Consider the following 15,335-nt stretch of genomic DNA (forward strand, 5'->3'; position numbering starts at 1 on the left):
ACCTGTTCATGCACTTTATTTCCAGTTTCTAAGATAGTGCTTTTCCTTCTTATATGCCAAACAACGAAATGTAAATGAACTGTCCTGCGGGCATGTGGAATTGAACGTACGTGACAAATTTTATGTTAAGCTTGCTATGAAATTGTACATATCATGTTACAGAGATAATATCAATTTCACTGTAAATGAAAAATGCAAGTCATGAGTTTATAGTCTAGAAACTAATAGCTCATTTAATACTTGGTCTAGGTAATAATCTTTGCCTCTGGGGAACTTGGAGAGAATGCCATGATATGCTACTGAAGGGAAAAAGTTGTTTTCCATGGTTGAGTGTTTTATTTATTTTTTTAATGGTTCATATGTGAGGATAAAATTCACAAAGTTCATATCATTATAAGTTTTTTTATGATCATTTTTGTTAATTTGTAAAAATTATTTTATTTATTTTTGACTGTGCTGTATCTTTGTTGCTGTGTGTGGGCTTTTCTCAAGTTGCAGCCAATATGTGGGCTCAATAGTTGTGGTGCATGGATTTAGTTGCTCCAAGGCATGTGGGATCTTCCTGGACTATGGATCGAACCCATGTCTCCTGCATTGGCAGGTGAATTCTTTACCACTGAGTCACAGGGAAGCCCCATTTTTGTTAATTTTTAATGGCTATTAATGGGTTAATTTAATGAGTCTACCCTGTGAAATAACAGTTTGTGTTCTTTTTTCCTAATCATCAGCTTTGTTCTCATTGGTTCTTTTGATTATATTACCACTCAACTTTATAATATAGCAGGACCTGGTTACCTTGGTAGGGGGGTACTTTTTAAGCTTCTCCTTTGGTAGCCAGAGAGCGATGCCTGCCATATATCACTTTGTACATGTAAAAGGTTAATTGCCTCTCAATTTTCTATGGGCTTTTACTGTGCTAAAATTCATCACTACTATACAGTAGAGATATTAGCTATCATGGTGGAGCAAATTATAAAGGAGCCCATAAGAAATTTACGGTAACACAGCTGAGAAAGGTTCAGGATTAAGTTCTGGTAAAGTGTTTAAAGATTGGCAAGAAAAAAATTTTTATTCCATAGCCATTTTACTTGAGAAAATGTGGTTGTAAGGAAAGTAAGTCTTTTCATCATATTGAATGATTTTTTTTTTCTTTTACAGAAAATTCTTTGCCAAAACCCAAATTACCCGAGGACAGTGTTATTTCACCATACAATATAAGCACAGGCTATTCAGGGCTTGCCACAGGAAATGGACTCAGTGACTCACCTGCAGGGTCGAAGGATCATGGCAATGTGCCCATTATTGTACCTTTAATTCCGCCACCTTTCATAAAGCCGCCGGCAGGTAAGTCACTACTGGGGTTTCCAGTGATAATGATTTACAGAAAATTGTTTAAACTGCCCTATGATAATTATTAAATGCTTAGGTTTATTTTGGAAAAGACTGTTTTAGGGACATTGCAGCTAAGACATGTGAGTGTATGTATCATTTGAAGAGCATTACTTTAGTAAGCAAATACCCCCAATCTACTACTGCTTAGGCTGTTGACCTTCAACTGGCAATAAATTTTCCTACCCCTGGCTACAAAAAAAGTTACTTTCCTTCTTTGAAATCTATTTAAAATTAAAAAGGATAAATTAATTTAAAAAGAAAGATATATACTGATTGGTTAACAAGAAAAAAAGGAACCATGGTTGAGCTCTTTGGTGTGGTGCAGTGAGGACCACGTCTCCCTGGTGCGTTTCCCAAAGGAAGGGGCGATTTATAAAGCGTGTGTGGCAGGCTTGTTCCCCAGCATGCCTTTCTTCTGAATCCACTTAAGAAACAACCCAGGTTACTCATCTCATACAGAGTTGTTTCTAATTCCTGGAAAGCTTTCTTTAAGAGCTTTTTGAAAAATGGAGATTCAAATTCTACTTGGATGAAAATGTAATCAGTTCTTGTATATTCCCAGAAAATTAGATGGCAGTGTATTAAGCTAGATGGCAATAGGCTGAGCATGATGTTATATTGCAAGTTAGGTTACAGTTTTGTTCCACATGGAGAAAGAAGTTCAGTAATATTGTATCTGGCTTGTAGTAAAATGTTAGAATTTTGCTAGAATGCTTAATTGCTGTGCTGGTTATTTTTCTGTATGTTGAATTAAGCAATGATAAATAATGAATTTTGATAGCAGTACTTATCATAACTCACTAAAGGTAACGCTTGTATTTTTTTTTTTTTTTTTTTGCGGGGAGAGAAGATAGGTGTTTGGTTATATTTCCATAAACGGTGAATATGTTTGTAAGATATAAATTACTGGGCTTACATTATGGATATATTTATACCATCTTCTAAGTGTTACTAACATTTTCCTTCATGATATGGGCACATTCTCTTATTTGACCTATTACATTTTAGCAGCAAAAGTGTCCTTTCAGACTGAGGTCCTCACATATGTCATGAAAATCCATTTACATATCAAAATCACTTGTGATCATGTTTGTCTACTAAATACTAACATAATTTTTGTTTCATGTAATGTTTGTTTTTGTAATGCCACTGTTATTCTTTGGTTGATTGTTTTATGGTGCAGAGGGACCCAAATTTATGTCCTAAAGGGTCAAAGGTATATTTTGCATAGAACAACTGGAGAGAAAATTGACTAATTTTGTAAATGTAGGATTCTTTGTTTCGATGTATGTCCAGTGGCTTCAGTGTGTGGTGATGTTGAGGAGGATACCAGTAAAACAGCCTAAGTGAAAAGAACATGGGCTTCAGGTTCAGGTAGATTGGGTTTGAATCTAGACTTTGTCATTTACCGGGTCTGTGAGTGTAGAGAAGCTATGTAATTTCCACCTGTATAAAATGGGGGTCGCAGTTTCACCACCTGAGATAGTTGTGGCCCTGAGATGAGAAAATGTATGTAAAGGACCAGCATAGTGCTTGCCGCATGGAAACCATTCAGTACATACCATGCCTCTTTTTCTTTTTTTTTTTTTCAGACCTTATTCTGCCCTAGAGTTATCATGCACATAATTTGTGCATAAAAAGGTGTGCATCCAAATGCAAATTCCCCTCTAAGGTTTATTTGAGCAAAGCAAACAGCTCTAGAAATTAGCATAGCTGAGGCTAACATGAGTTTGGCATGCCAAAAAACCTGCCCTGGAGTTTCCTGCTGAGCCAGCCACGTGGAATTCAAGCACACAGCTCCTATTTAACTCTAATTCCACATCAGATCAGGAAATAAATATGCAAAGGATAGAGGCCAAAAATTGAGCCTTGGAAGTCTTAGATGTAAAAACTCTGAGGAATTAAAAGCCAGAGTAACTGAACACCAGTGGTTTTGTGCTGTCTTCCATGGAATTCTGGGACACTCATCTGTTGAAAACAGAATATAGGGGAGGACATGTTTAATTTTCTGTATCTGCTCTAAACCTTGACCCAATCCTACTCCAGGGTTCCATATGACAAGACAAATGTACGCAAAGTTCTCTGCTTTCAAGGACCTTACTCTATTATTCCCTAAGCAGAAACTTAGAGGAGAGATAATTTTGACTTATGTTATCTAGTGCAGGGGTCAGAAAGCTTTGTCAATGGCCAGATAGTATTTAAGGCTTTGGAGCTATATTGTCCTGTCACAGCTACTGAACTCTGCTGTGGCAGCAGAAGAGCAGCCATAGATAAACAGGCCATAAACAAATGAGCCTGGTTGTGTTCTAATAAAACTTTATTTAAAAAAAGAGCAGCAAACAGGGTTTGGCTCAGGGAAAACAGTTTGCTGACTCTTGCGTTGGGGTAAGATTGGCAAAAGTCTCATGATAACAGGAAAGTGAATAGAGTTTCTAGGAGTCGGGCTATGAGCTTTGTCAAAGTGCTGTCTGTTACATCATAAGGAAGGGACAGTGACAGGTTAGGAAAACAGCAGGGTTTTCAGGGAATGTGGTAAGCTCTGTCACATAATAGTAGTCCACCAGGGTCTGTTGAATAAATGAATGAATGACATATTCAAATTCCTATTGCACATACATAAGATAGTACAGGCTACTTTGTTGTTCACTGAGAAAGTGCGAGGATCTTGTTTGAGTTAGTCTCAACCTTTTTGACCATGACCATAGCCTTTGTGACAGTGGTTTGAGTACTTATCCATAGATAAGTGTAAAGTTCACCAATTATCCAAAAAGTTCACCAATTATCCTATCTAGTTAATTATTTCAGTTCTTCCTTTTGTTAAAACTTTAACCAGAGTTATTACTCAAGATAAGTTGAGGGACACTCACTGTCAATTTTCTCGCCATATATAGGTTAATGTGGCATTTCTGAGGGAAACTAATCATACAATGGCTGAAAGAAAGTGGCCCCTTGATAATCAGGCCCTGAATAATTTAGAGTTGACTGTATCATGCAAGTGTCCACCTCTCAGGATAGGGAAGATGAGCACTGTATGTGTACTCTGGATTCCTGGAAAGAAAATAACAATTAGTGTTCAAATTATTCCTGTTATACTGTAAACTAGCTATGTGAAAATGCTCACAATACCTTATGTTCATAGTAAATCCTGTAGTTATGAAACTCCTTCAAATTTATTATATTATTTACTTTGATCTTAATAATAACCCCAGGAAATAGCATTTGAGATATCATTAAGTAAAGAAATGAAGCTCAGATAGATAAATGGCTTTCTCAAGGTCAGGTGGCTTCCAAGTACTTGAGTCAAGACTAGTACTAAAGTCTTCTGATTCCTAATCCAATATTCTTTTTAATATAAAGTTGCCGTTTCAGCATATTTATATTGAATTTCCCTAGACTGTATCAGAATAGGAATACTTGTTAATATGCTACTTCAGATTCCTTAATGACAGGGGATACAACTTGTTTCTGCAGAAGGTTATTTTTTTCAAGCCCACATCTTTTGGGAGACTTGATAAGTTCTCTCGCTCTAAGCGTCTGTGGTTCTGTGAGCCTGGGTGACCTAGTAATAGCAGTAAAACCCCAGCTTGGTTTTAAAGTCTTGCCATCATGAGGCAAGACTTCTGCTCCGAGGTACCAGAAGGCTACATCTGGTCAGGCACTAGCTCCAGAGAGTGTTTCATGTGCTCAGGCAGGCTCACCACTGGATCTCATCCACGTTTGGCAGCCAGTGGGCCCAGTGGAATTCTCGTGATCGGGAACACGGTGATACCACACTCGCTTGGATTTCCACTCTGCTTTTGCACAGCTGCAGACAGAAGTGTGGGGGTAGCTTATTTCTGGGCCTCGGGGACTGCTTTTCTGTTCCTGCACCCCTTTTCTTCTGAGGAGGGGAACTCCTCATGCCTTGGTGATTACCACAAGCTTTGACCTCGCTTTGGCTGCATGTTTCCATCCAATTTCAACCAATCCCCGAGGCTAAGCTGCCCTTCCCCCCTCGGAGACAGAATCTGGCCCTTGGTGTAGGGTTTGTGACATCACGGTCGTTGCTGTGGTAATAGACTTGTTATAAACAGAATAATAGCTCTGCTTTTACTTTTTTTCCCCCCTCCAAACAAATGAAGGGAATCACCATGATCCTTAAATAAAAATCACAAACTTTTCTGCAGTGGACAGAGTAAGGTTTTGCCATACAGAGTAGCCATTTTAAAAAACAACTGTAAGAATATAGTTATAAGAATAATATTAGAAAATAATAGAAAGTATTGGCCAACTCTTTTTATGCAAACATTCCTTAATCCTTTAAGTTAGAATGAATATGAAAACCTCCTTCTTTGCTAATTTAAAAAACCAGAGTGTAAGCATAGTCTGAAGTGACAGAATATATATCAGCAAGAGTTTTGAAAGATAACTCAGGTTAATTACATTGTAACCTTGCTGTAAATCTTCTCATATTAGAGATTTTTAATATGGGTTCAACCCTTTGGGACTTCATTCAGAGAGGGTTGTACCACTAAAGGACTTTCGGCATGGATTATAAGAGCTGTACAATAGTGAGTCTCCATCAAAATACTTATGTCTGCTCTGCTCCCTACAAGTTTAACTGTTGAAGCAAAGCCATTCAAAATGTATTTTAAATTCAGTAATTTTTTACAAAGACCTTATATTGGTCTTTATTGCTTTACATATGTAATAGCACTCAGTTCCATTGACCAGGTGGCTCAGATGGTAAAGAATATGCCTGCAATGCAGGAGACCTGGGTTCAATCCCTGGGTTAGGAAGATCCCCTGGAGAGGGGAGTGGCTGCTTACTCCAATATTCTTGCCTGGAGAATACCATGGACAGAGGACCCTGGCGTACTATACAGTACATGGGGTCACAAAAAGTTGGACACAACTGAGCAACACTTCCACTTCCATTTACATTGACTAGACATCAGCCCTCTGCAGTGGTTGGGCAAGGTTAGGTCTCCCCACCTTGCCTACTCCTGGTTAAAGTAACCAGCTGGAACTTGAACCAAGATTTTTTATCTCTTACTTTTAGACTTGTCCCAAGAACAACATTTTGTCCCCAAGACTTAAAAATATCAGTGAAACGATTAGTATGATTTGTTTTGCTGATGAGTTAGCAGAGACTTTGCTAGTGAAAGTTTCACTGAGCCCGGCTGCAGAAAACACTGTGTATCTAGGAAACAGTATTTTAGATCTGAGTCTTTTGACAGGTTTTTCTGGAGGCTTATAACTTGCCGGTTACAAGCCCAGAATCTCTCTAGATCTCTGAATACCTTAAAAATAAAATGAATGTGAAAAAAGGAGGAAATATACGTCTCTGGATGCATTTATATGGCAGTTTTGAATAACATGTCTTTTACCTTCAATGATAAGTGACCGTATTCTTATTCCAGTATGTTCCCATGTGTGAGGTGAGACATAGGGTCCATCAATATGGCACTTGCAGGTTTATGTGGGGGACTTGAGATTAAGCTCCTAAAATCAGTTTGGTTTCCTTTGTGCAGACGCATCTTGCCTTTCTTGGAAAACAGTGACCATTTCCTGTCTTCCAGGATGGTTTGCTTTCAGTGAGCTTTCCACATTTGTGTTCGGTCATAGTCATGGAAATGTATTTTTTCAGGCAAATCTTGAAATTCTTTAGGGGTTATAAGAACTGGGCTCTAAGGAACCATTAGCTTAATGGAGAATATGGAAACACTCACGTGATCTGCTAAGCTCTATGTATATAGCTGGGTAACCCACAGTTAATAAGCATGTTACTTTTTGGCTCTTGTAATTCTTACATGGAGCTGTACTTGCAGGGAAGTAGGAATCAGAATGTGGTTTGCATTATGATCATTATTTATTTTATCTGTTACTCAATATTCTTGGGGCTTGAATGCTGTATTCCAAATAGCCATTGAGAAAACAGGATTTAATACAAATTGCTTTGCCATTTATTTATTTATCCAAATTTTAAAATATGATTATTAAATAAAATTACCTACAGTTAATGGGATTTGGATGAGTTACTATTTATGTAGCAGATACATTTCTCATCAAAAAGAAGAGGTTCACTGAACCCTCAGATTTGGAGAGTTTTCCAAACCACTTAGGACAAGGACAGGAGGAATTATGGTAAATGGCAAGAGTACTAGTAGTTAATAACAGTATTGATATAATCTCATCAAGCTAATATTTTCTGAGCACTTATTATGGGCCAGGCAATGTGCTAATAGATTATCTCATCTAATTCTCAGAACAACTCTGTGTGTATGCTATTATTAACTTTGTTTTACAGATGAGGAAACTGAGACCCAGAAAAGTTAAGCAACTTGTCTGAGGTCACACAGGTAATAAGTGGCCAAGCTGTTAGCTGAACTTAGGTGCAATATCTCCTTAACTCATATTCATACCACTGGACTATCAAAAACACAGTATCAGTCTTTTAGTCAATAATGTATTTACTGAATGTTCTTTATATTGTATGAGATAAGATACATATATACAATATAGATACATACAATATAAATACAAATTATATATAATATACATACTATGAAATAGTATATGTATACACACACACACACACACATATATATGGTGGAGCTTCCCAGGTGGCACTAGTGATAAAGAACTTGCCTGCCAATGCAGGAGACATAAGAGATACAGGTTTGACCCCTGGGTTGTAAAGATGCCCTGGTTGAGGGCATGGCAACCCACTCAAGTATTCTTGCCTGGAGAATCCCCATGGACAGAAGAGTCTGGCGGGCTACAGTCCATAGGGTCGCAAGGAGTCAGACACAACTGAAGTGACTTAGCACACACACATGCACACGTACATGGTACAAATATATTTATCATCCCTGACCACCAAGCACTTAACAGTATACTTGGTATATAATCAAAACATCATTCTACTTTGATTTTGGGAAGTATAATATGATTTTAGCAGCATTGGGAGGGTACATGGTGACAGTAGAAGGCAGTTAAAGTGGAGCAGTAGAAAGTCTACAGGCAGATTCTCAGGAACTGTTGTGTTTGTACAGTTAAGGAGAAATGGCATCTGAAACATAATGTAGGCTAGAAGATAGTCACTGAAAATTCAGTGATAAAAAGACACAAAATGAAGCTTTAAAATGTTAACTGCTATGATATGGGTCCTGTTTTATCTTTTTAAATATAATCAAGGGGTCTTGAAAAGTTATTTCAAATTTCAACATGTTCAGTCATTCTTTTGTTGTTGTGTTTTTACGAATTTATTATTGATTGTGCTAGGTCTTCCTTGCTGCACGTAGGCTTTCTCTAGTTGAGGTGAGCGGTGGCCACTCTTCATTGCAGTGCGCAGAGGCTTCTCATTGCGGTGGCTTCTCTTGTGGAGCAACAAGGTGTTAGGCATACGGGCTTTAGTAGTTGCAGCTTGCTGGCTCTAGAGTGCTGTTCAGTCATTCTTAATACCAGATGGAATGTGGAGTTTGAATGCTCGCGTGATGTGGTGGAGAAACTACCAGAGCAAGAACCAGGAGACCTGGATTGTTAATGCCAGCTCTGCCATTTATTGGTTATCTAACCTTGGATAAGCCACTTAGCCTCTCTGAGCCTCAGTTTCCTTGTCTGAAAAATGATGTAGTTAATTTAAGTAATCTGTAATTTCCCTATATTTGTAAAATCTTGGCTTTGTGACTTGTATAGTGAATAGCCTAGATAACTTTATGATTTGAAAGGGTCTATTTTAACATGGACTTCCCTGGTGGCTCAGACAGTAAAAGTGTCTGCCTATAATGCAGGGGACCCGGGTTTGATCCCTGGGTCAGGAAGATCCCCTGGAGAAGGCAATGGCAACCCACTCCAGTACTCTTGCCAGCACAATATACATTTGTTAATTGATTGAATGTATTTAAAGCCGGTTACCTATGTGTATAGTTACAGCAGCTGAAAGTCTGATGGAAGATTTATGCTACTTAGGGCAACTTTCAATGATTGTTAATTTTTACTTTGAAAGAGTCATAAATAAATGCAGAAAATAAACTTATGGTTACCAAGGGGGAAAGGTGGGAAGGAGAGATAAACTGGAATACTAAAGAACCTATGTATAGTATAGGGAACTCTGCTTAATGCTCTTTAATGACCTGTATGGGAAAATAATCTAAAAAAGAGTGGACATATGTATAACTGATTGACCGTGCTGTACAGAAGAAACTAACACAACATTGTATATCAACTATACTCCAATAAAAATTAATAAAAATAAAATTGAGAAAAAGTGCTAAAGTATTAAATTTGAGTAAATAACAAGATTATACCACTCATATGTTATTAAATCTAATCATTTTGATGTTATACATAAGTTGTGATCACTAAAAGTATTTTCCAAAATTTCTGACAAAGAGAAGTCACATTATGTCAAATTTAATTTACCAAAACAGGCACAAGAATAAATAGAAAACCTGAGTAATTCTACATTTCCTGAGTAGTAAGGAAATTAAATAATTAAATCATTTTACAAAGGACATTCTAGACCCAGATAGCTTCAATGTTAAATTCTACCATTTAAGGAAAAAATAAAAACAAACTTAGAGAAACTCTCCTAGAGAAATAGAAGTCATTTTATGATCCCAGCATGACCTTGATCTCATCACATGACAAAGGCATTAAAAATAAAAATGATAATTTAATGTAATTAGTTTACATTAACGTGGAAAAATCGTATATAATGAACAATGATTTAAAAATCCTGAAGAAAATCATAGCAAATCAAAGTCAGTGATATAAACAGTAGGATAATGTGTCATGACTAAAGAATTTTTTCTAGGAATGCAAGATTGATTTAAATTGTAAAAATTAGTTAATATAATTAACTAATTGACAGAATAATATAAAGCTCATGGAATATTCTAAAAAAAATGCAGAAATTTAAAATTTGATAAAAATTTAACACAATAATAAAAACTCTTATAAAAGTAAGAATAGAATGGAACTTCCATAATGTGACAAGCAATATCCACAAAAACCTACTGCTAACATCGTACATAGTGGTGAAATATTGAAAGCTTTCCTCTTGAAGTCCAGAATCAGATAAAGATAACCACTATCACCATTTCTATTTAATTTTGTACTAGAATGCATAGACAATGTAAGAAGACAAGAAAAGAAGCAAAAAAATATAAGATTTTAAAGGTAGAAATGCTATTTTGTTTAGAACCTCTCTTCCTCAACAGTGAACAGGTAAACTATTATAATGAATGATTAGTGCTAAACAAATTAGTACCCCCAAATCCATTATATCTCTATATTTCAGCCACACACACACACACACACACAAAACCTTAACAATACCATTTAAAATAGCATCAAACCATCAAATACCAAGGGGGAAAAAACCCAACGAAATGTGTGCAGGATTGTTACACAAAGAACTATAAACATATAAACTATAAACACCAAGAAAACCTAAATCAGTGAAGGGACACGCCATGTTTAAGAAGTGGAGACTAAATGTTCTAAAAAGGCAGATTCTTCCTAAATTGATTGATACATTTAATTCAGTTTTGATAAAAATTTCATCATAAAATGTTGTGGAAATTAAAAAGCTATTTCTAGAATATACATAGAGATGCAAAGAGGTATGAGTAACTGAAACTATCTTGAAGAATAAAAGCAAAATTAGAAGACATACTGTCAGATCTCAATATTTATTATAAGACTAGAATAATTTAATTAATATTATTAGTGTTAATTGTTGCTGTTGTTGTTATTCTTCTTTCAACCATATTTAAAATTATCCTTTAGGACGTATTGATCTATATTTGAGATATAAAAGAGGTAAGAACACTTTCTGTTTCATGTCAATTCTCTTTTGGTTTAATGTTTTATAGAACTTTTCCTTGCAATTATGAAATATGTAAATTTTGTAAATGTGCATAAAACATATATGCATTCTTTTACAAATAGTGATCCTTGTGTACTCAAACCTTCTTCCTCCATAGGGTAACTACTTTCATGGTAATTATTGCTTTCCTTTCTTCTATAATTGAAACAACTTAGTATGTCTCCCTAAGTAATATAGCTTATTTTTGCCTTTTTTTGGACTTTATGAAATTATGGTAGCCAGGTTCCAAAATGACCCCCAGTTATCATAGACTCCTGGTGGTGTCTTCCTACATTGAATCAGGGATAGTCTGTATGACCAACTTCTAAGGCTATCATAAAAGGTTATTGCAGTTTCTGCATAATTCTCTTACATTATTCACTCTGTGGGGAGCGTGAAGAAACTTAAGCAGTCCTGTGAGGAGGACCCACATGGGCAGGAACTGAGGCCTCCTACCAATAGCCAACACTGACGTGCCAGCCCTGTGTCTGAACCACCTTAGAAGCACAGGAGCCCCCTGTCTAAGTCAAGTCTTCAGATGACTGTAGCCCCCAAAGACATTTAATTGTAATCTCATGAGCAATCCTGAGTCAGAATTGCTCCAAATCACTCTCAAATACCTAATCCACAGAAACCATGAACAATAATAAATGATTTCTGTTGAATTTTTTAAAAAGACAAGGAGATAATGATATAAAGATATACATATAAGCCATTGCAATAGAATCCAGAAAATAATCTAGATTGATTATTTATGACAAAAGTGTTAGTCAGCTTGGGTTTCCATAATAAAATACCATAGGCTGCATTGCTTAAATAAGCAACATTAATTTTCTCACAATTCTGAAGAATGGAAGTCCAGAGCAAAGTCATCAGGGTTAACATCTGGTAAGAACTCTCTCTGTGAGTTGCAGGAGGTTGCCTTTTCCCTGTATCCTCACATGGCAGAAGGAGATAGCATGCTCTCTTGTGTCTCTTCTTATAATGGCAAGAGTCCCATCAGACCAGGGTTCTACCCTCATGACCTCATCTAACCCTACTTAACTCTCAAAACACACCATCTCCCAACAGCATCACCTTGGGAGTTAGAGCTTCAACATGAATTTTGGAGGGACAGAAACATTCAGTCTGTAAGAACAAAAATGACTGTAAAGCAGTGAGGAAAGAATATTCTTAATAAAAGTTCTAATGATAAAAAATGTATGTTGATTCTTCACACCATTCACAAAAATCAGTTCTAGCCGTAGATCTCAATGTGACAGGTAGAACATTAAAGCTTGTAGAAGAAAACCTCAGAGAATATATTTATGATCTCTAGTAGGCCAGTCGGAGAAGGCAGTGGCACTCCACTGCAGTACTCTTGCCTGGAAAATCCCATGGGTCCGACGGAGGAGCCTGGTAGGCTGCAGTCCATGGGGTCGCTAAGAGTCAGACACGACTGAGCGACTTCACTTTCACTTTTTACTTTCATGCATTGGAGAAGGAAATGGCAACCCACTCCAGTGTTCTTGCCTGGAGAATTCCAGGGATGGGAGATCCTGGTGGGCTGCCGTCCATGGGGTCGCACAGAGTCGGACACGACTGAAGCGACTTAGCAGCAGCAGCAGCAGCAGGCCAGTACTTCTTAAACTATATACTATAGACATTAACCATAAAGAAAAAGGTTGATTAAAATAGACTCTGTTAAAGTTAAGAATTTCTGTTGATTAAAAGATATCTTTCAAAAAAATAAAGTGGAAAAGCAAAGTGGGAAATTGTGTTTGTAATACATGTTCCACAAAAGACTCATTCACAATACATAAAGAACCCCTGAAAATAAAGAAGAAAACATCCCAATAGCAAAATGAGCAAAAAATATAAATAGGCACTTCATTAAAGAAAATATCCCAGTGGCCTATAAACGTATTAAAAGTTGTTTAGTCTCATTAGTCATTAGGAAAATAAAATTTAAAATCCCAGTGAGATACCAGTACACAAACAAGAATAGCAAAAATGAAAAAAATTGACAATACCCAGTGTTGGAGAACACAGAGCAACTGGAATGCTCATACATTGCTGGTGGGAGTATAAACCAGTATATAACCACTCTTGAAAGCTGATTGCCAGCATTTGTGAATGCTGAACATGTGTGTTTGTGCTCAGTTGCTCAGTTGTGTCTGAGTCTTTGTGACCCCATGGACTGTATAGCCCACCAGACTCCCCTGTCCATGGGATTTTCCAGGCAAGAATACTGGAGTGGGTTGCCATTTTCCTCCTTCGGGGGTTCTTCCTAACACAGGGATCCAACCTACATCTCCTGTGGCTTCTGAATTGGCAGGCAGATTCTTTATCACTGAGCCACCTGGGAAATCCAATGCTGAACATGCACATATCCCATTATCCAATAATTCCATCCTAGATATATACTCAATGTAAATATGTGTGTGTATGTATATATATATATTGTCCAGTTGCTAAGTTATGTCCAGCTCTGCAACCCCTTGGACTACAACACGCGAGGCTCCTCTGTCCTCTACTATCTCATGGAGTTTGCTTAAATTCATGTCTGTTAAGTCAGTGATGCTATCTAACCATCTCATCCTCTGTCGCCCTCTTCTCCTCTTGCCTTCAATGTTTCCCAGCATCAGGGTCTTTTCCAATGAGTTGGCTCTTCAAATCAGGTGGCCAAAGTATTGGACTTTCAGCTTCAGCATCAGTCTTTCCAATGAATATTCAGGGTTTATTTCCTTTAGGATTGACTGGTTTGATTTCCTTGCAGTCCACGGGACTCTCTAGAGTCTTCTCCAGCACCACAGTGTGTATATATATATATATATATATATATATAGAGAGAGAGAGAGAGAGAGAGAGAGAGAGCCAAAAGCATTTTAAAGAACCTTTATAGTAGCATTTATTCATAATAGCTAAAAATTGGAAACGATTTAAATGCTCAGCAACAGTAGTTAACGTTGTCTCCTAGGGATTCCTTGGATGGGCCTATGTGGATGAGTGTGGGCCTTGAAGTTAAGTGTGAAATTGTGTGTATATGACATGTACAAAATTCAGATTGAAAAACCCTTGTCTCAAAAGATCTTGAGTCCTTGACTTAGAGACCTAGATTTCAAAAACAAACAAACAAACAAACAAACAATTAGCTGCTTCCTCTCTTGATTTCATCAACTAAGCCCTAGAATGTAGCTTTAACATTTTTATCCTTTGTCTAGCCTGTTCATAGCTTTCTCAAATTGAGTATTTAAAATCTCATCATTCCTTATTATTAAGGAATTATCATTTATTTACATGAATTATATCATGGTGAAGCCTAAAAATTAAGTTACAGGCATGAGACATAAATATCTCTCAAAGTGATCTGCTTGAGAGCTGCTTTTGATATGGTGTAAAGTAGAGAGAAATGAAGGGTCACTGAATGAGTGACAAAAAAGTAGGATACACATTACTCTAGAGCAGTATGGTTCTATCAGGGGGTAAATTTGCACCCTGGCCCCACCGAGGAGGACATCAGGCAGTATATGGAGATCTTTTCTGTTGTCACAGCTGGTAGAGGGGATGGTACTGGTGTGAGTGAGTAGAGGCCAGGGATGCAGCTAAACATCCTACAATGCACATGACCGTCCCACACAAGAATTAGAAACCTGCAGTGTTAGTTGCAGAATGAGTTGCCTGCAGTGATGGCAACTCTGTGTGTGGACACCTCTTGTGTACCACTCCAGCTCCTGTTGGTCCCACAGTGACTCCTGTGGTACTTTGACAGCTTAGACATGTGCATTCTGAAAGGGCCTTGCCTCATGCTTCTGGCATATGTTTCTAGTTTCTTGCCCTGGGACTTCCCCGATATGGCAGCATGGGCTTCATGTAAATCATTTTGGCAGCACATCCACAAGTGCAAACCAGAAATATAGAGGGATTGACACACTAGGTCAATGGGACATGAGATGTGATGAATAAATTATTTCTCCTTTTGCCCCCCTGGTTCCTTGGTGGCTCAGATGGTAAAGAATCCGCCTGCAATGAGGGATATCTGGGTTCAGTCCCTGAGTTGGGAAGACCCCCTGGAGAAGGGAATGGCAACCCACTCCAGTATTCTTGC

The 15,335-nt window shown here is 37.5% G+C and overlaps 1 protein-coding gene across 2 annotated transcripts in view; it reads left to right on the forward strand.

Moving 5' to 3' along the window:
- Nucleotides 1-15,335, forward strand: part of LOC102392299 (sine oculis binding protein homolog) — a 166,684-nt gene that overhangs the window by 15,312 nt on the left and 136,037 nt on the right. For both annotated transcript variants that reach the window (XM_025294667.3, XM_025294668.3), the window contains exon 3: nt 1,159-1,344. In XM_025294667.3, coding sequence (XP_025150452.1) covers nt 1,159-1,344 — 186 coding nt within the window. The remainder of the gene's footprint in view (nt 1-1,158; nt 1,345-15,335) is intronic.

The sequence above is a fragment of the Bubalus bubalis genome, chromosome 10, assembly GCF_019923935.1.
Source record: "Bubalus bubalis isolate 160015118507 breed Murrah chromosome 10, NDDB_SH_1, whole genome shotgun sequence".
In the NCBI taxonomy this organism is placed as follows: Eukaryota; Metazoa; Chordata; class Mammalia; order Artiodactyla; family Bovidae; genus Bubalus; species Bubalus bubalis.